Source organism: Dysidea avara, chromosome 13, assembly GCF_963678975.1.
Source record: "Dysidea avara chromosome 13, odDysAvar1.4, whole genome shotgun sequence".
In the NCBI taxonomy this organism is placed as follows: Eukaryota; Metazoa; Porifera; class Demospongiae; order Dictyoceratida; family Dysideidae; genus Dysidea; species Dysidea avara.
In genome coordinates this window covers 8,610,419-8,628,537 of record NC_089284.1, presented here as the reverse complement: position 1 = coordinate 8,628,537, position 18,119 = coordinate 8,610,419, and the positions used below count along the sequence as shown (strand labels likewise).

Sequence of the window (18,119 nt, the reverse complement as noted above, 5' to 3'; positions counted from 1 at the left end):
GGAGTAGGGCAGGCATGTATTGGAATTGAGAATAATTTTATGTTCATTGTCCCATGTTTCTGTTTCAAAATTTAATACTTGCATACATAAAGTAAATGAGCAGCTTATCTTTCTGTTTCACTATGTGTTTCTTGCATACATTATTTGGAAACAATTATGTGACCACAGTTACCTGCACTATACAGGGATGTAGGGAGGGCGGGTTCCAGAAATCTGTGAAATTTGAACTGATAGGCGTGCAAGTACTAATCCTGTACACACAGATGTATAGTCATGCATCTATTCTGGTCATGAAAAGAATCAGCATTGCAGTGTTGAAATAATCAGGTGACTTCTAAGAATAAACACTTAGTGGTGTAAAGTAAAAGGCAACATTTAAGCATAAACTGTATAGTGTAATGATACTCTAACAGGGCAGTACGTCAAGCACTATATAGACAACTCATGTTAATGCTGGCATTATAGTTATAGTAGGTGAAGATATAAAACTGACCAAAAAGAATATATCTTGAGCATTAATTTAAGCCTATACAATAGTGATTTTGTATATCTGTAATATGTATATATACACAATGCTGGACTTACATGTTATTTCTTTCTTCAATGCTGAATACTTTATTCACAAACAATGACCCTGTAGTGCTCCCTTGTTTAATTAATACTTCTAATCTTTCTCTAAACAGCTCTCGTGTAATGGTATCATTTAATTCCTCTATGGTTTTACAAGTGTGAATATCAAGGAGCTTGCTATTCTCAAACAAGTCTATTATGACAAAGGCTGAGTGTCTTCCTGGTCTCCCTGAGAAACCATCCACAGCTTCAACATAAAACTCATATCTTGTTGATGGTGGACCTACTACCTGTCTTTGTAATGTAACAGTTCCCTCTAGTAAGTCTACTGCAAATGGATGATGATTTGGATCTCCAAGAATGTGGTACTCCACCATGCCATTACTACTACCCAATGCAACTACTTGCAGTACAAACTCTCCTACATTGCTACTGTGTAATAATTGGCCAGTGTACACCAGAGATGTGAAATGAAGATCAGAGCTTGAGTTGACTACAACCACAAGAGACAATGAAATTGTTGGTACTGTCATTCCGGTGGGATAAAAACCAACTGGGCCATTGTCTATGGCTGTAATTGTGAATAAGGTTCCATTACTATCTAAATCAATTGTTTTGTTTGTAATAAGGCGAGCAACACCATTGGAAATGATTTCCAAAGAGTAATCAGCAGTTATATCACTATTATTATTGTTTGTAGCATTCATCATGAAAGTTATATCTCCATTTCTTCCTTCATCCTTATCAGCAGCAATGAGAGTTGATATTGCAGTGCCAGCTGGAGTACCAACTGCTACTAAAGGTAAGTCTGAAGAGATAAAAACAGGCACATTGTCATTGATATCTATCACATCTATTACAACGCGAACATCACTACTCAATGGAACTGGTAATCCCAAGTCACTGGCTACAATAGTTAAATTATATTGTGCAATATTCTCTCTATCTATACTTCCAGTGGCACTTAAAGCTACTTCATTTGTACTTGCAGTACTTAAAAATTGTACCGTAAATGGCACATCATCGTCAATTATGTTAAAATTAATTCTGCTGTTAACTCCTGCATCATAATCAATGGCTCGAATGTATCCTAACATCAACTGTGAGGTATATCTCCCTTCTGTTACACTAAATTCATAGATATGCTGACTAAATATGGGTTGATTATCATTAATGTCGATGATGGTGATCACTAACAATATAGTATTGACCTGCTGACTAGGCAAGCCTTCATTCACAGTCACGATCATGTCATAACTGTTAATAGTTTCACGATCTAGTGCATGACTGTTGGTTAGTACTCCCCGAACAATTTGAAAGCTATCATTTGTGTTCCCTGATAAGATAGTGAACGCTGGGTTTGGTAATACTTCAAGTCCACTAGAAATTAAGAATTCTATTAAATTGTACACATATCTCCTCTGGGTGTCTGTCTCTGTGAAGTTCAGTTGCAGTAAAAGAACATCTAAAATGTTAACAAGAACATTGGCACTTCCTGTGTAAAAGCCATCAGACACGAATACACTAAATGAATAAAACTCTTCATGGTCAGCCATTATAGTAGCATGCAAATAAAGGATACCGGTGACTGGGTCAATTGTAAACAAGCCACTGTCATCATTTATGGAGAAGATCAATTCAGAATTAGTATCAGGATCATCTGCACTAAGACTTAGTACAGAACCTACTGGAAAAACACTTGTAATGTTGATCAGGTACTGTGATTGATTAAAAACAGGAGAATTGTCGTTTATATCCAGTATACGCAATACTACAGTTGCTACAGAGAATAATTGTGGGCTGCCACTATCAGTAACATTGACTACTACAGACAATGTGTCTGGAAGATGTTCCTTATCAATTGGCAGCACTGTAGTTAAAATGCCAGTTGTACTATTTATAGTAAAATAATTTGTATAAGTTGATAAATGATAAGACACTGGACCAAAGTCACCATCTGTGGCAACAATTTGTAACACAAATATGCCAACATCATCAACTTCCGCGATGGTGGAAAAATATTCAACTTGAGAGAACAATGGTGCATTATCATTGTAATCAGTGACAGTAATGGCCAGACTTGCAAATATGTGGGAGCTGTTGCCATCTTCTACCTCAATTCTGAGTACATGTGTGTTTGTTGGTGATTCAAAGTCTAGTTGCTGTTGTAGAATTACATCACCAGTTGAAGCGTCAATGGTAAACATTGATTCAGTTAAATTATCAAACACAAGAGAATAACTTAACTCACCATTCATATTCATTAATCTTGTACTAAAATCTGATCCAAAGAATATGATGGTGGAAGAAGGAGTGTTCTCACTAACATCAACACTGAAGTATGGATCAGAAAAGTGCAAACTGTTGCTAGAAATTTCTTGAGTATCAGCGATAACATAAACAAGTTCACTCAGTGATGGAGATCCTTTGTCAGAAACATTCACTACTAAAATGTATATGTCTGGATCAAGTGTGCCCAACACTAAAACTTCTCCAATAGAATTGCTGATTGTTCTGATAGAAAATGCATTGTGTGATACTGACTGGAAAGAAAACATTAGTAAACTATTCAATCCACTATCTTGGTCACTGCAGGTAATATTTACTAAACCAATAGCATCCGGAAATATTGTTTGATTCAATGATAACTCTATTACTTGGGGCATGCAAGTTGGTCTATTATTCAATTTAAAGACTGTGATTGTTACTGAGGCTGTACTAGAGCGAGGGAATGTCAGTGGATCTTCATCAGAAGCTTGTACAGTTACGTTATATACAGACATGCTACTAGTGAGGGTTATTCTAGTTATGATTTCTCCAGACAATGAATCGATTGTGAACAAGTCTGAATGTGGTGAATTAATAATAGAATATTTGACTGTTGTTAATCTGTTGTCAGCATCAGTTGCTGAAACAAAGCCCACAACAGCACCTGGGAAGCTGTTGTCAGCTATGGAAAACCTAAAGGTGGCATTACTGAATTCTGGTGCATGTATGTTCACTGGAGAGACATTAATGTTTAACATTGTCGATGCTGTATGACGTGGCAGTATAGCTGTTTCTTCATCAGTACACAGAATGGTCAGTGAATATACAGAATTAGAATCATAATCTAGTGGAGCTTGCAGAGCTACATACCAAACATCTTCAGCATATACTATTCTGAAAGTTGAACTGATATTACCAGTTGGTGCAATACTAATGCTAACAGATGGACTATCTACATCACTACAGGAGTACTGATGAATGTATGTGTTGACTGGAGTAGTTTCCAGCAAGTTCAAAACTACTGATCCACTTGGAATGAGTGTTGGATGGTTATCATTAACATCAAGTAATAATATATTAACAGCCGTAGTGGCACTCAAAGGTAAAGTAGGAGCTAGATCAGTGACTAGAATTGTTAGTACATATGAATCTGTGCCAAAATCTGCATCAAAACTTCCCCTGGTAAAGATGCTTCCATTATTAGCATCTATGTAAAAGTTGTTTTCTTCATTACCATTCACAATTTGATACACTACTCCATCAGGATCACTAGCTGATATTGTTAACAGTTGAGAGTTGTTTGCCACATTTTCATGTACAGACACAACATACATATCATTTAAAATTTCAGGAGTGTCAGAATTAGGGACTTCAACAGTCAAGCTGATATTTTCTGATGCAGACAATGGTGGACTACCACTGTCTGTACAAGTGATAGTCATTGTGTAGTTACCTAACACTAAGCTCATGTTTACATATAGTTGGCCAGTGATCATTCCTGTATCAGACAGCAATGTTAGTATGTCAACTCCAGGATTGGGCATAGCCTCATAGCTTAAATGTAATTCAGCATTTTCACCAAGATCATCATCGATACACTGAAAAGTTAATAAAACAGTCTCATGTGTACTAGCCACAGAAGCAATCACTTCACTGGAGTGAATTATTAGATTTGGAGGTTCATTAATGTCGACTGCTTCAATTAGAACTAAAGCTGTCGAGGTAAATATACTGGGGATTATTCCATCAGTTGCAAGAACTTCGAAAATGTAATGGGATTGGCTAGAGATTTGTAATGGCATTTGATTATGAATTAATCCACTGTCTACATCAATTTGAAAAGTAATATCACCTGGTGAGGCTAAACTGAACCTAATATCTGCACCAATGTCAATATCCATATCAACAGCAGATACAGTAGTAATATTTCTTCCTATTTCGGTAGATTCTACCACTGCAACTGTATAAGGTATGTTAATGAAAATGGGTGGATATTCATTTGCAGATGTTACTGTTACAATCAGCTCGGCACTATCTGATCTCACTCCATCAGTGCAAAGCAGCAACATATTGTGTGATCGCCTAGTTTCAAAATCAAGTGAAGATACTAGTGATAGACTTCCATCATTGGAAATAGAAAAGTGGCTTGTATGACTTACAATTGAAACTTGCAAGTCGGCATGGTTGTCCCTGTCCATGCAAATAACTGTTGTAACATATGCTGGAATCACTACACTTTCTGGTAGAGATATAGAATAAGTCCTCATAGAAAAGTATGGGTTGTTATCATTGATGTCATTGACTATTACATGTACAACAGCTGCATTGGATACAGAAGCTTCCATATCAGTAGCAACCACTACAAATGTGTAGCTTTGCTGTGACTCATAATCTATTGTTGACTGTACTTGAACTTCTCCAGTATTCTGATCAACAGCAAATGGAAGATCACTGCTAGCATTCGGTATCGAGTAAAGTGTGGTGGAATTTGTTGTAATGGTGACAACACTAGTGGCTAGTGGAGAGTTCTCATACACTGATGCCATGTATATATTTGATGGTCTAAACTGTACTAATGGTTGTCCAGCAGGATAAACTATATATGTAAAATACGCTGGATTACTCCTCCTATCACTATCATGGCAATGGATTTCCATAACATCATAAGTAGGTGCATTGATCTCAATTTCAGCACCACTCCAAACAATGTCCCCATTGCTTGTTAGATAAAACCAGTCCAATTCATTTCCACCTGTAATCCTCATTGTCAGTAAATTCTGAAAGTTGACAGTGGTATCAGCATCTGTACAAGTAAAGTGAGCAACAACTGTGTTAGCAGTTGTGTTGTGCTCGATTTCTCTGATGAAAACTGGAGGTGACACTTCTGGGTCATTATCATTAACATCTAAAACATTTATCAGTAATGGTACTGCACTTTCACTGTATCCATCTGTTGCAACAATGTTCATCTCATATTCATTTATAGTTTCATAATCCAGTGTGCCAGACAAGTGAATAATTCCACTAGTTGGATGGATGAAAAACATATCAAATGGAGGAACAGTGATGATGTGGTAGGTGACATGACCATGTGGACCACAGTCACCATCACTGGCAGACACTTCCCCTACCGATGTCCCCAGCTGTGCATTTTCAGCCACTGTAAAACTATATCCTGTTGTGGAAAATTCAGGAATGTGCTCATTTTCTGGACCAATGGAGACAAACACTTGTGATGTAGCACTCTTAGGTATTGATTCCCCATCAGTACAAACCACAGTGAAGATGTACGAGGATGATAATAATTCAAAATCAAACAATTCTGTAGAGTATATAATCCCAGCATTGTTTATGCTAAACATTTCACCTGTGTTACCACCAGCAATAAAATATTCAATGTTGGTGGTGGTGTCATTATCCACACAGTGGACTCTCACTATTTCTTGTCGACCATCAGCCTCCAAAACTGTTGCTGTGTATAGTGGGTCAGGAAGAAAATATGGAGCATTCTCATTGATGGTATTCCTAACACGTATCATTATAGTTGCAAATGAGACTGCTGTCAGATAGTCAGTATATCTAGCCTCCACCATGATGCTATATTCACTGATTAATTCAGCATCTAATAACTGTACATTGTATAATTCTCCTGTTACATTGTCAACTTGAAATTTCCCATCAATGTTACCAGATACTATATTGTATTGTATTTCAAAAGAGAAGTCAAATGGAGTGGCAGATAATGATGCTATCAACGAAAAGAGTGTGACATCTTCATCTATTGTAATTTCTAAACTGTCTTGACGAAATACTGGTGCTTTGGGGTCTTCTAAGTTGACAATGATTGATAGAATTGCTGTGGATGACAACTGAGGTGAGCCATTGTCTGCGCACACTGCAGTCAGTGTGTATACTGCTGGGAATGGATGGTTTTCCAAGAGATACACTCCTCCTGATACAGTAATGGAAAAATAATAGTTGTCTGCCGGTACCAGTGTATATGAAATTTCAGCATTTCTTTCACTATCATGATCAAAGCATGCAACACTACCAATAAGTGAGTTTCTAGGTGTAACAGTGGTTGTTGTAATATGATAGACTGTTTGTTCAAATGTAGGCAGGTTGTCATTGTAATCTATTACAAAAATGTGTACTTGAGTTGTACTGGTTTTACGTAAATTATCTGAAGCTTCAAGGCCACCATCAACAGCTGCAATCGTCAAGTTATAGGCATCAACTAGTTCATAATCTAAATATATTGTTTTAATCTCTCCTGTTGAACTATTTATGAAAAATTGATTGTTATAATTTCCGTCTATAATAGAATGAGACAATCTTCCAAATATACCATGATCTCCATCATATGCTGATGTTTGTATTACTAAATGTCCAGGGGGTAAATTTTCAGGAACAACAGTATTATAAGTTTGAAAATCAAATCTTGGCTCATAAAAATTACCAGAGATGACACTGATAGTCAAAATACCTAGTGGTTTCACTTCTGATACACTAACATTTGAGCACACAAAATTCAAAGCATAAACTGTTGTCATGTCAAGTTCCCCAATCAAATACACAACACCGACATTGTCCACAAAGAAAACTTCACTGAGTGGATCAAATGTAAAATTATTTCCGGTCATGTGATCTCTACCAGGACATGTTATCATACCAAATGGGGCATTAATTGGATGACTTTTATTAATAGACAGATTGACAGATGGTAGAATGAAGGGAAACTGATTATTTACATCAGCTACTTGTACTAGTAGTAAAACATCTGTGAACCTATTCACTGCATCGGTTGCTCTAACTATCAAATCAAATCTGCTGTTTGACTCATAGTCTAGCACCTGTGTAAGAGACACCACACCAGTTTCTGAATTAATGGAGAAGCTTTCAGAGCTGGTTGTCAGAGAATAGACAATAGGATCACTGCTTGTAGGAGATGTTGCCATAATATCACTAAAGGTTGTAAAAATATTTGCATTTTTGTTCAGTGTCCAGTCATATTTAGTGTTGGAGAATCGAGGATCTGTTGGAGTTTGCACTATAATGTACATCAAGGCTGTTACACTGTTACTACCACCACCATCACTGCAAGTCAGGGTAAATGAATAACTACCAGAAGCAAGTGATGAATCAATAACTGTGACTGCAAAGTCTCCATTCACATCCTCTAACTGAAATGGAGATCCTGGCCTATCCCATGTTACCATTACATCACCAAAAGTCCCAACATCATTGTCAGTACATGTGCCAGTTATTATTCTACTACCTACTGGTTCTGACTGGGGTATAATGGTACTGTACTCACTAGAATCAAAAGCTGGGAATACATCATTAACATTCTGAATATTTATCAGTACTGTGACCATGGCAGTGAGAATGTTTGTGCCATCATAACTACCACTGTCCATCACCATCACATCAATTTCATATGACTGTTGGCCCTCATAATCCAATGGTCTTATCAGCACAATTTCTCCTGTGTTAGGATTAACATAGAATGTGTCTGAGCTGTCCCTGATTAGGCTGTATGTTAATTCATTGCTGTCTCCATCAGATGCTTGAAGATTAAATATGTTGTCTAACAACTGAGTATCTTCATCAATACTAGCAATGTATGGTAAATTATTAAACTGAGGACGTATTGTATTTGTAAATAAAACTTGAATGTTTACTGGTACCAGAATGAAAAGGCTTGGGTTACCATCATCACTAACAAGAACCTGTTTTAAGACAGACCTTGATGGATCAAGATCACTGCCTGTTTGCAGCATAATTTCCCCACTATCAGTGATCATGAAGGTGCTATCTTGTGTTATAATTGTGTATCGTAATATTGCGTTGTTTCCTGAGTCAGCATCAAAGCACACAATAGTGCCAACTGGAGAATCATCTGTTAAATTGCTAAAAATTTGAAATTGGTAAAAATCTTCTGAGCAAACAGGATAGTTGTCATTCACATCGCTAACTTCAATTGTAACTGTTGTCGATATGGTCATTGGACTATTGGGATCTTGATCACTAGCTATGACTTGAAGTGTAAACATTACTTGTCTTTCTCTATCTAACGTAGATGCCAGATAAATTATTCCATCAATAGAGTCTATTCTAAATATGCTACTTGTCCCTGCCAGTGAATAGGCAACCTCTCCTTGTATACCAAGATCTGTATCTGTAGCAGTGACACTGCCAATTGCAGTACCAACATTTGCACTTTCTGACACAATAAAATTGTATGGTGCACCAGTAAAGGTAGGAGATGCTAAATTGTCAAATGAGTAGTAAATCTGTACACTGACAACTGTTTCTCTTGATGGAGTTCCCATATCTGATATGGTAACATTTAAATTGTATATCTCCTGTGCAACATCAGGAGAAATTGCAAATGAAAGAATCAGGGTTGAGTTTTGAATAGCAAAATATCCCGCAGTATTTCCGTCAGTGATGGTGTACATGAGCACACCATCCAATCCAGCATCTCTGTCCACACAACCAAAGTCTAAAATTTCTCCTGTGAACAAATCAGCTATTAATCCAGTGTACACTGACCTGGGACATTTAGGTGTATACTCATTAACACTGATGACGGTGACTTCAACAGCTCTTTGAGCTGATTGACGATTAACACTATCATAGGCCCCATCAGTGGCAACAACAATGATGTGGTAGCTTGTCTCTCTTTCAAAATCTAATGACTTTTGTAGCGTCAGGATTCCAGTTGTGGAATTAATATGGAAGATACCATCAGGATCAGAATATGTTTGTATTGTAAATGTTATCCTACCGTATGGACCAATATCATTGTCATGGGCTGTAATTGATAGTGGTCTGATTGGTTGTGACAACTGGTGATTTTCTAGAATGTGTGGTGTGTATGCACTATGGTTGAATGCTGGTCTATACAAATTGATATCTTCAATATGTATGACAACTAGTGCTGTGCCTGTCAGTATAGGATGGACGTTATCTTGACAAGATACAAAAAAGTTTGCATTATCAATTCTCCTACTTTCCAGATATGCTGCAACCTTTATTAATCCAGAATTGGTGTCGATTGAAAAAATATCAGTGGAGGGTGGGTTGGGAATGATATGGTAAGTGATACGGTGATTTTGGCCTGCATCACTATCACTACAGTTAACTGAAAGAACATCAGTGTTTACCAGTGCTGTTGCTGGGAGGCTACTTTCATAACTGTCATTGTTAAAACTTGGCACATTGTCATTTATATCTTCTATTGTAATGTGAAGTGAAGCTGTTGCTGTCCTGCGAACTGTTTCTGAGAGATCTGTTGCTGTTACAGTTAAATTGTAACATCTACACCCCGTATCATCTTCATAATCTAAAGTTGAAGACAAAGTAACACTTCCTGTGATTGGGTCTAAGGAAAATGTATTATTGTCATTTCTGTATGTGTTAACAATGTCATAACGGACTTCACCATCACTGCCATGATCATGATCAGTAGCAGTCAGGGTAGCAACTAAAAATCCAATGTGTGCAGTTTCTGGAATTGCTGCAGTCACAGATTGTAGCAGCGGAGTAAATTCATTCACAGGATTAACATTAACAGTCAGCTCAGCAGTTGCCATAGCTCCCTTATTATCTATACATGATATAGGAAAAGAATGCACAGCAGTTTCTTCAAAATCAAGTGTAACTCCAGTAGCTATTGACAAATAACCTGTATCAGGGTGTACAAAAAATAGGTCATGGCTACGAGTTGGTAGAAGAGCATACTCTATATTGTTGGAGTCTGAAGCATCAGGATCAATACAGGATATCGCTGTGAAGAAAACTTCATCAAACTCAAAGGTTTCTGCAATATCTACTTCATATTGGTTCTTAGTAAAATAAGGTGGAGAATTTTCTGTAGTTGTAACTGTTAAATAGAGGACTGCTGTATTGTTAAGAGAAGGTGCAATATCATTGATGGCTGTTATTATGTAAGCGTACACTGTTGTAGCTGAAATGTTTATGGAAGTAGTGGAAAATATGCAGCCAGTAATGGCATCAATGTCAATCACATTGTTTGTTGGGGTAAGTGCATAAGAAACATTTCCCTCTGTGGTATTATTTCCATTGGTACCAGTGGCTAGGATGTAATGAAAGCAAGTCCCAACTGGTATGCTGTCTGAGATAGTTATATTAAATTCTGATTCAGGTAGCACAGGATAATGCTGGCTCACTGGAAGGATTACAAAAGTTACTAGAGCTAAACTAGATAGTTGTGGAGTGCCATTATCTATACATAGTACTCTGGTAGTACGAGTACCTGTGAATAAACTCCCATTAAACACTAAGTCATCACCATCCAAGTAGAAATTATCATTCATAACTTGAAGTGTCACATCACCATTTGAGCTAGAATCGGCATCGGAACACTGAAACTTTTGAATCACTGATGGTACTTGGAGATTTTCTCCTGTAGTTCTGGTTACAAATGGAGGATTTACTATTGGCTTATTATCATTTAAGTCGATTATGTCAACACGTAGCCTTGCTGTACTGGAAAGAGGCTGTGACCCAGATGAATCTCCTGAATGGACAATGTCAGCAGCTTGAATGACAAGATCATAAACACTTTGGAATTCAAAGTCGATTAGACCAGACACACTAATCAATCCAGTTCTGTTGTCAACAAAGAAAACATTTTCTGTGTTTCCACTTATCAAACTGTATTGAATTTGATTGTAACTACTGAAGTCAGCATCAGTGGCTGTGACTGTGAGAACAGAAGAACCAATACCAGGATTTTCTAACAAGGCAATGTTATATTGTGCTTGCTCAAACAAAGGAGGATATTCATTAAATGGCTCGACCACTATTCTAACTTGATTTGTTGCAGTGAGACCTCCAGTGTCTTGGCATTGTATTTCGATCAAAAATTGAGCATGTTCTTCATAGTCAAGTACTCTACTTGTGATTAGTTCTAAACTTGCCTGGTTGCTGAATTGAGAGGCGACTGGTAGTTCAGATAAGTCAGTTAAAACAGTCAGTGTCGCTAACAAATTGTCTGCTAGGTCATCTGAATCATAACAAGTTACCCTGGATGCAGAGTATCCAGCAGCAATATTTTCTAAAATGGCTACAGTGTAACGTGAAGCCTCAATTACTGGTGGATCTTCATTTACGTTTTGTACACCTATACTAACAATGACAGAGTTGGTTAACCCAGCACTATCTGTTGCATACACAATCAACGTACAGACTGCCTGTGGGATTACAAGTTCATAATCTAGTGTAGCAGCCAGGCTGATAGTACCTGTGTTTCTGTCTACCAAAAACTTTGTATCATTGCCAAAGTATTCAATGCTACCTTGATTGTCAGGATCCAGGTTTACAGCAAACACCCTTCCAATTTCATGCCCAATTCTTGAAGTTTCTAACACTTCATAATAATAACCAGCTTGACTGAATACTGGACCTAGTCTTTCAACTGTTACTGATATGGCTACATAGCTGGTATCCATTAATGGCGGTACACCTTGATCATTGCATTGAATGGTAAAACCATAAACGATACTTGACACTGTAGATATGTCTACAGCAGTTGTAATGACTCCTTGATCAGATATTTGGAAAAAATGACCTTCTGAATTAATGGAGTAAGATATATTCCCATTGCTCCCACTATCGGTATCAATGCAGCTGGCCATTACAGTCGGTGTATTAGAAACCACTGGAGATTCTAGCATATAAGAGTAGACAACTTCTGTAAATCTTGGTCTATTATCATTGACATCAGTCACTGTAACAGCTAGTGTTAGAGTAGAGGACAGTGGCACAAAGGGAGGAAGAATATTAGGGTCTTCATCACTTGCCTGTATTGTCAATATTATACCTTCAGAAACTCGCTCATAGTCTAGTTGGTTTGTAATAATAATCACTCCAGTGTCACCATCGATATAGAATACATTATCTTCATTTCCACTGATTATTGAATAATGCACAGCTTGATGAGGCCATGAGTCTTGATCAATAGCAGAGGCGGTATAGACTGGTGTACCAATCCTAATGTCTTCACTTAAGGAAACTGAATCTGATGTCAGAGAAAATTGTGGTGGGTATTCATTTACAGGCAAAATGGCCACAATAATTTCTATACTGTCAGTTCTAGGTGGTGTTCCACCATCTATGCAATTTGCAGTTAAAATGAAGACATTATTAGCTTCAAAATCTAATGGATTTAGAAGCCTCAAGTATCCATCATTAGTTATTACAAAATTGCCATCATTCACATCATATCCCACTGCACCAAATGCTCCCAAGTCATTGTCAGTACAATTTAGCATTACTGTACTATTGCTGAGATTGGTAGCACCTTCATAAACCTCTACATAAAATGCTCTTTCAGTAAAGAATGGTGATTCATCATTGATGTTTGTTATATTTACCTCAACCAAAGCATCAGCAAATTGAACACTACCAAAAGCTCGGACAGTAATAAGATAACTTTGATTCATCTCATAATCTAAAGATGATACCAATCTGATGGCTCCAGTATTACTATCAATGGAAAAAGTATCTCCATAGTTTAACAAATCGTATATAACATTGCTAATGCTAGATGATGCGCTCACTCTGACAATTTCTGTAAATGTAGAACCTTCCAAGACATCTACATGGTAGATTGATTCTGAGAACACTACATTTTCTGATAATGTCACTACAAAGGACACTTGTACTGAGCTTGACATTGATGGTGTTCCCATATCTGCACATACAACCTCAAAGTTTAACACTTGAGGAATTTCAGGTAACTGCTCTCTTACTGCTATGACACCTGATGTCTCATGAACAACAAACTGAGTTCCACCAATGAGGTGATATGATACATCTCCATTTGAACCACTATCGGGATCAGTACAATTAAGTGAGTGTAGAACAACTTCACCAGGCATGAGGGAACTGCTAATGCTAGCTGTGTAAAATCCTTGGGAGAATGATGGGACATTGTCATTGACGTCTTCTACTGTTATTTGTACTCTTGCACTGTCATGACGTGATGGACTACCTCCATCTACTGCATTAACAGTAAAGGAGAATGTTGTCCCCTGATCAGATTCAGCATCTAGTGTAGTAATCAACCTGATTATCCCATTGCTGCTGATAGCAAATGGAACCTCTTCACCATTACTGTCAATATGGTAGCTAATTTGTCCATCCCTGTGAGTGGACATATCTCTGTCAGTGGCATACACCTGCAACACTTCATCACCAAGACTGACATTCTCAAGAATATTTACTGTGTAATCAGTTAGGTTAAATTGAGGACTGTGTTCATTTACAGGTGAAACAAAAACTGTTAGTAATAATGATGTTGATTTTGGTGGCCTTCCATTGTCAGATACTGCTACTGTAAGTTCATATTGCTGTTCCATCTCATAGTCAAGACTAAAAAGTATGAATAAAGACCCTTGACTTGTTATCTCAAAATAGTCATTAGGAGTAATGGAGTATATCAGATTACCATTCTCTCCTCTATCTTCATCAGTACATGACAGTATATCAGTGGTGGTATTAACTTCAATATCTTCAGCTAAATTTACATAGTATAACTGCTGGCTACATGTAGGGGTAAACTCATTTACATCAATAACATTGATGGTAAGATTAGTAGCTTCACTATCTAACTCTGTGTCAGATGCAATGATAGTTATTGTATGAGACTGGACTGAATAGAAATCTAACTTTCTGGCTAACAAAATGTCACCAGTGTTATGAATTATGAAAAACATGTCATTGTCTCCTTCAAGTCTGTATGTCACTTGACCAGCTTCAGGATCACTAGCCTGGACGGTATATATAACTTCCAGTAAAGCTGTTGTTTCATTGACACTGACTATAGCTGGGAGATTCTGGATTACTGGTGGATTGGAATTGGTTGGGATAATCAAGACAATTAATGCAACAAGTGTAGACCTTGGATCATTACCATTGTCATGTACCATTATATTCAAGGAGTACGCGCTACGTTGACTGGCATTTAGAACATCAGCAAGGATAAGCTGACCATTGGTTGATACATTGAATGTGCTCTCATTTAATGTGTAAGTTAGTCTGCCATTCTCTGATGAATCCACATCAGAACAGTTTAGAGATAGTATTGTACTATCTACTGGTAATTGTTCATCCACTCTTAGTATTTGAGATGGGAACAGACACTGTGGATCATTATCATTGACATCCCTGATGAAAATTGACACATTCACATGTGCTACAGAGAAACTGTTAGATATTTCAACCTGCAAATGATACTGATCTGTGGTCTCCCTGTCAAGTAGGTTATGAACAACAACAGAACCATCAGATGTTATTGCAAATCTCATTTCACCATTTCCACTGACAAGTACATACATCAATTGGTTGTTATCAGAGTCATTAGAAGGAACAATGTTTGTTACCATGTGATTTACCTCGGCATTTTCAGCTACAAATACAGTAGTGCTATTTGCCACAACTTGAAGATGGACATTGGCTTCAATACGCACTATCAATTGTGCAGTCGCAGAGAGCACAGGTACACCACCATCATGACACTCTACCGTCAGCACATGATCTGTTACAATATTATTTTCTGGTAATACCAAATTACCAGCTACAGTCAAATCACCATTATCAGAAGCAACCTCAAAGAGTCCTTCATCATTTCCAGAAGATATTTGGTAAGTTGCTTCACCATTTACACCTGTTTCATTGTCGTGGCACGTTAGGATTTGAATAAGATGTCCAATCTCTGTCATTTCATCAACTGTACTAATGAAGAAATATTGATCAAATACCGGTGCCACATAATTTCCATCAGTTAGAAGTATGGTTATATTTGTCACCAAATTCGTTAGTCCATCTGTCACATCAACTCTCAGAGAAAATTCTGGCGGAGGTGTAGGAGCAGCAGGATTGTCAAGCTCGGTTAACAAGACAATATATCCATCATGAGCAGTAATGCTAAAGTATTCGTTAGTTTGTAAGATGAATGTGAGTAGAGCACCCTCATCAATGTCATCATCAATGGCAGTCACTCTTCCTATATGACTGAGTACTGGAGTGGAAACAGACACATTAAAGTTGAATTGACTTCCTACAAGTCTTGGAACATTATCATTTTCAGGTAAAACTGAAATTCTGACTATTGTAGCACTAAAAAATTCTCCATCACTGCACATTAGTTCATAAGTGTAGTTAACACGATTTTCATAATCTAACCCTTCTTGCAAGAATATTGTTCCCTGTCGATCTATCCTAAATACATTATTTTCACTAAATATCACTGTGACTGTAGTTCTGCCATGGCGTACCATTTCATCATCATCATTACAGGAAATATTGAACACTGGACTAGTAGTAGATGGAGGTGTACTTTCAAGTATCACAAAATGATATGGATTCTCAATGAACATTGGCAAATGTTCATTAACAGCACTGATTATTATCCTAACCACTACTATGATGCAGTCCCTTTGAATAGCTAGAGAATCACAAGCTACAACATGAATCCTAGTAAAACTGATTGCAGTTTCAGCATTATCAGCATCTAAAGTATTTGCAAGTTGATAGACTCCTCTATCACGATCAACTGAAAATAACCCAAGTTCAGTGTCTTCACCTAAAAAATAAAATATAGTCCCATCTTCACCACTATCTGCATCTGTTGCCATGTAGTTCAGAAGTCCAGGTGTGTCTGGATCAAATGATACAATGACTGTAGAAATTTCAGTAGTTTCATCAATGGATACAAATGTTATTCGATGCTCTATAACAGGTCTGTGTTCATTCACTGGGAGGATAGTTATCAAAATTACTGTTGTTCCTGTCAGATTGTTACCATTTGGTAAACCATTGTCATAACAGTAGGCCTCTAATGAATATGATGAAATGGTTTCAAAATCCAGATTCTGAATTGCAGAAATATTGCCAAGAATTGGATCAATCACAAATGCATTACTGTTCAAGGAATATGTAATAGTTTGCGTCCCTATGTCTCTATCTGTGCAACTGATATTCATGAAATTTTTTGGTGGTGGTATAATGAACATGTTATTTTCATCATTAACATAAGTCTCCTGCACAGATACTGTATAGTTTTCTTGGAGGAATTCTGGCACATGGTCATTTATGTTGTTCACCGTCACCTGCACAGTTACAGAAACTGAACGTGCATTGATACCAGGAGTTTCTGGATTTTCAGCAATCACAGTTATAGTGTACATATCTACTGTCTCATAGTCCAACAAGTCACTTACTCTTATTATACCAGTTTCTGAGTTAACAGTGAACACATCAAAGCCATCTATCAGATAATACACTATTCTTCCTGCTTGCCCTTCATCAATATCTGTAGCATTAATGTCGATCATTACGGAGTCTAACGGTAGAGTTTCATCAACACTCACCAATAATAAGCTACCATGATCAAGTACAGGGTCATGTCGATTCTCCTCTACAACTGTGATGGTGACAGGCAGTGTGTCATTGCCTATTCCATCAGTACATTGAACCAGCAATGAGAACACTGGTCCTAGTGATAATTCTCCACCGACAAAAGTTATATTTCCTGTAACTGGATTTATTGAAAACTGTGCATTGCTGTCTGTCATTAAAACATAACTCACTTGTGAATTAACATCAATATCTTCATCAGTACATAATACTACTGCAACTTGTGCATTTTGGGGTAAATTCTGGTGTACCACAACTGCTGGCAAACTACCGCTGTTGTCTACAATGAACATGGGCTGATTGTCATTTACATCTTCTATTCTCACATTCACGGTAGCATTGGTTGATCTTCTTTCTGATGTTGTCACAACATCATAGGCTACAACAATCATTGAATAATTGTCTCTTATCTCTCTGTCAAACACAATGGTTGAGAGGATAGTACCATCATTATCAGAAATTATGAAGAAAACAGCATCCCTTCCTCTTAACGCATATTCAATACCATCCCCATCTTGATCAACACCACTTACCATACCCACAGGAGAAAACTGGTTTTCATTTTCAGCAATGGAAAATTCATATGCTGGCATAGAAAAAATTGGCGGATTAAGGTTGGGTGCATAAATAGTTATTGATATTAATGCAGTGTCATTTAAATGCTCAATATCCATGCACTGAATTTCATAAATGAATGTATTTGTGAAAGAAATATTTTGAGCACGCTGAACAACACCAGTGTTTACATCAATGCTAAACATTTCATTTAACAATGTCACAAAATTGTAGCTCACTCCACCGGCATCATCAGGATCGACACACTCTATCAT

General features: G+C 37.3%; 1 protein-coding gene across 1 annotated transcript in view; it reads right to left on the bottom strand.

Moving 5' to 3' along the window:
• LOC136243469 (protocadherin Fat 4-like) overlaps positions 1 to 18,119 on the bottom strand; it is a 19,458-nt gene extending 1,339 nt beyond the window's left edge. The window contains exon 1 of the mRNA XM_066034974.1: positions 586 to 18,119. Within this exon, the coding sequence (XP_065891046.1) occupies positions 586 to 18,119 (17,534 nt within the window). The remainder of the gene's footprint in view (positions 1 to 585) is intronic.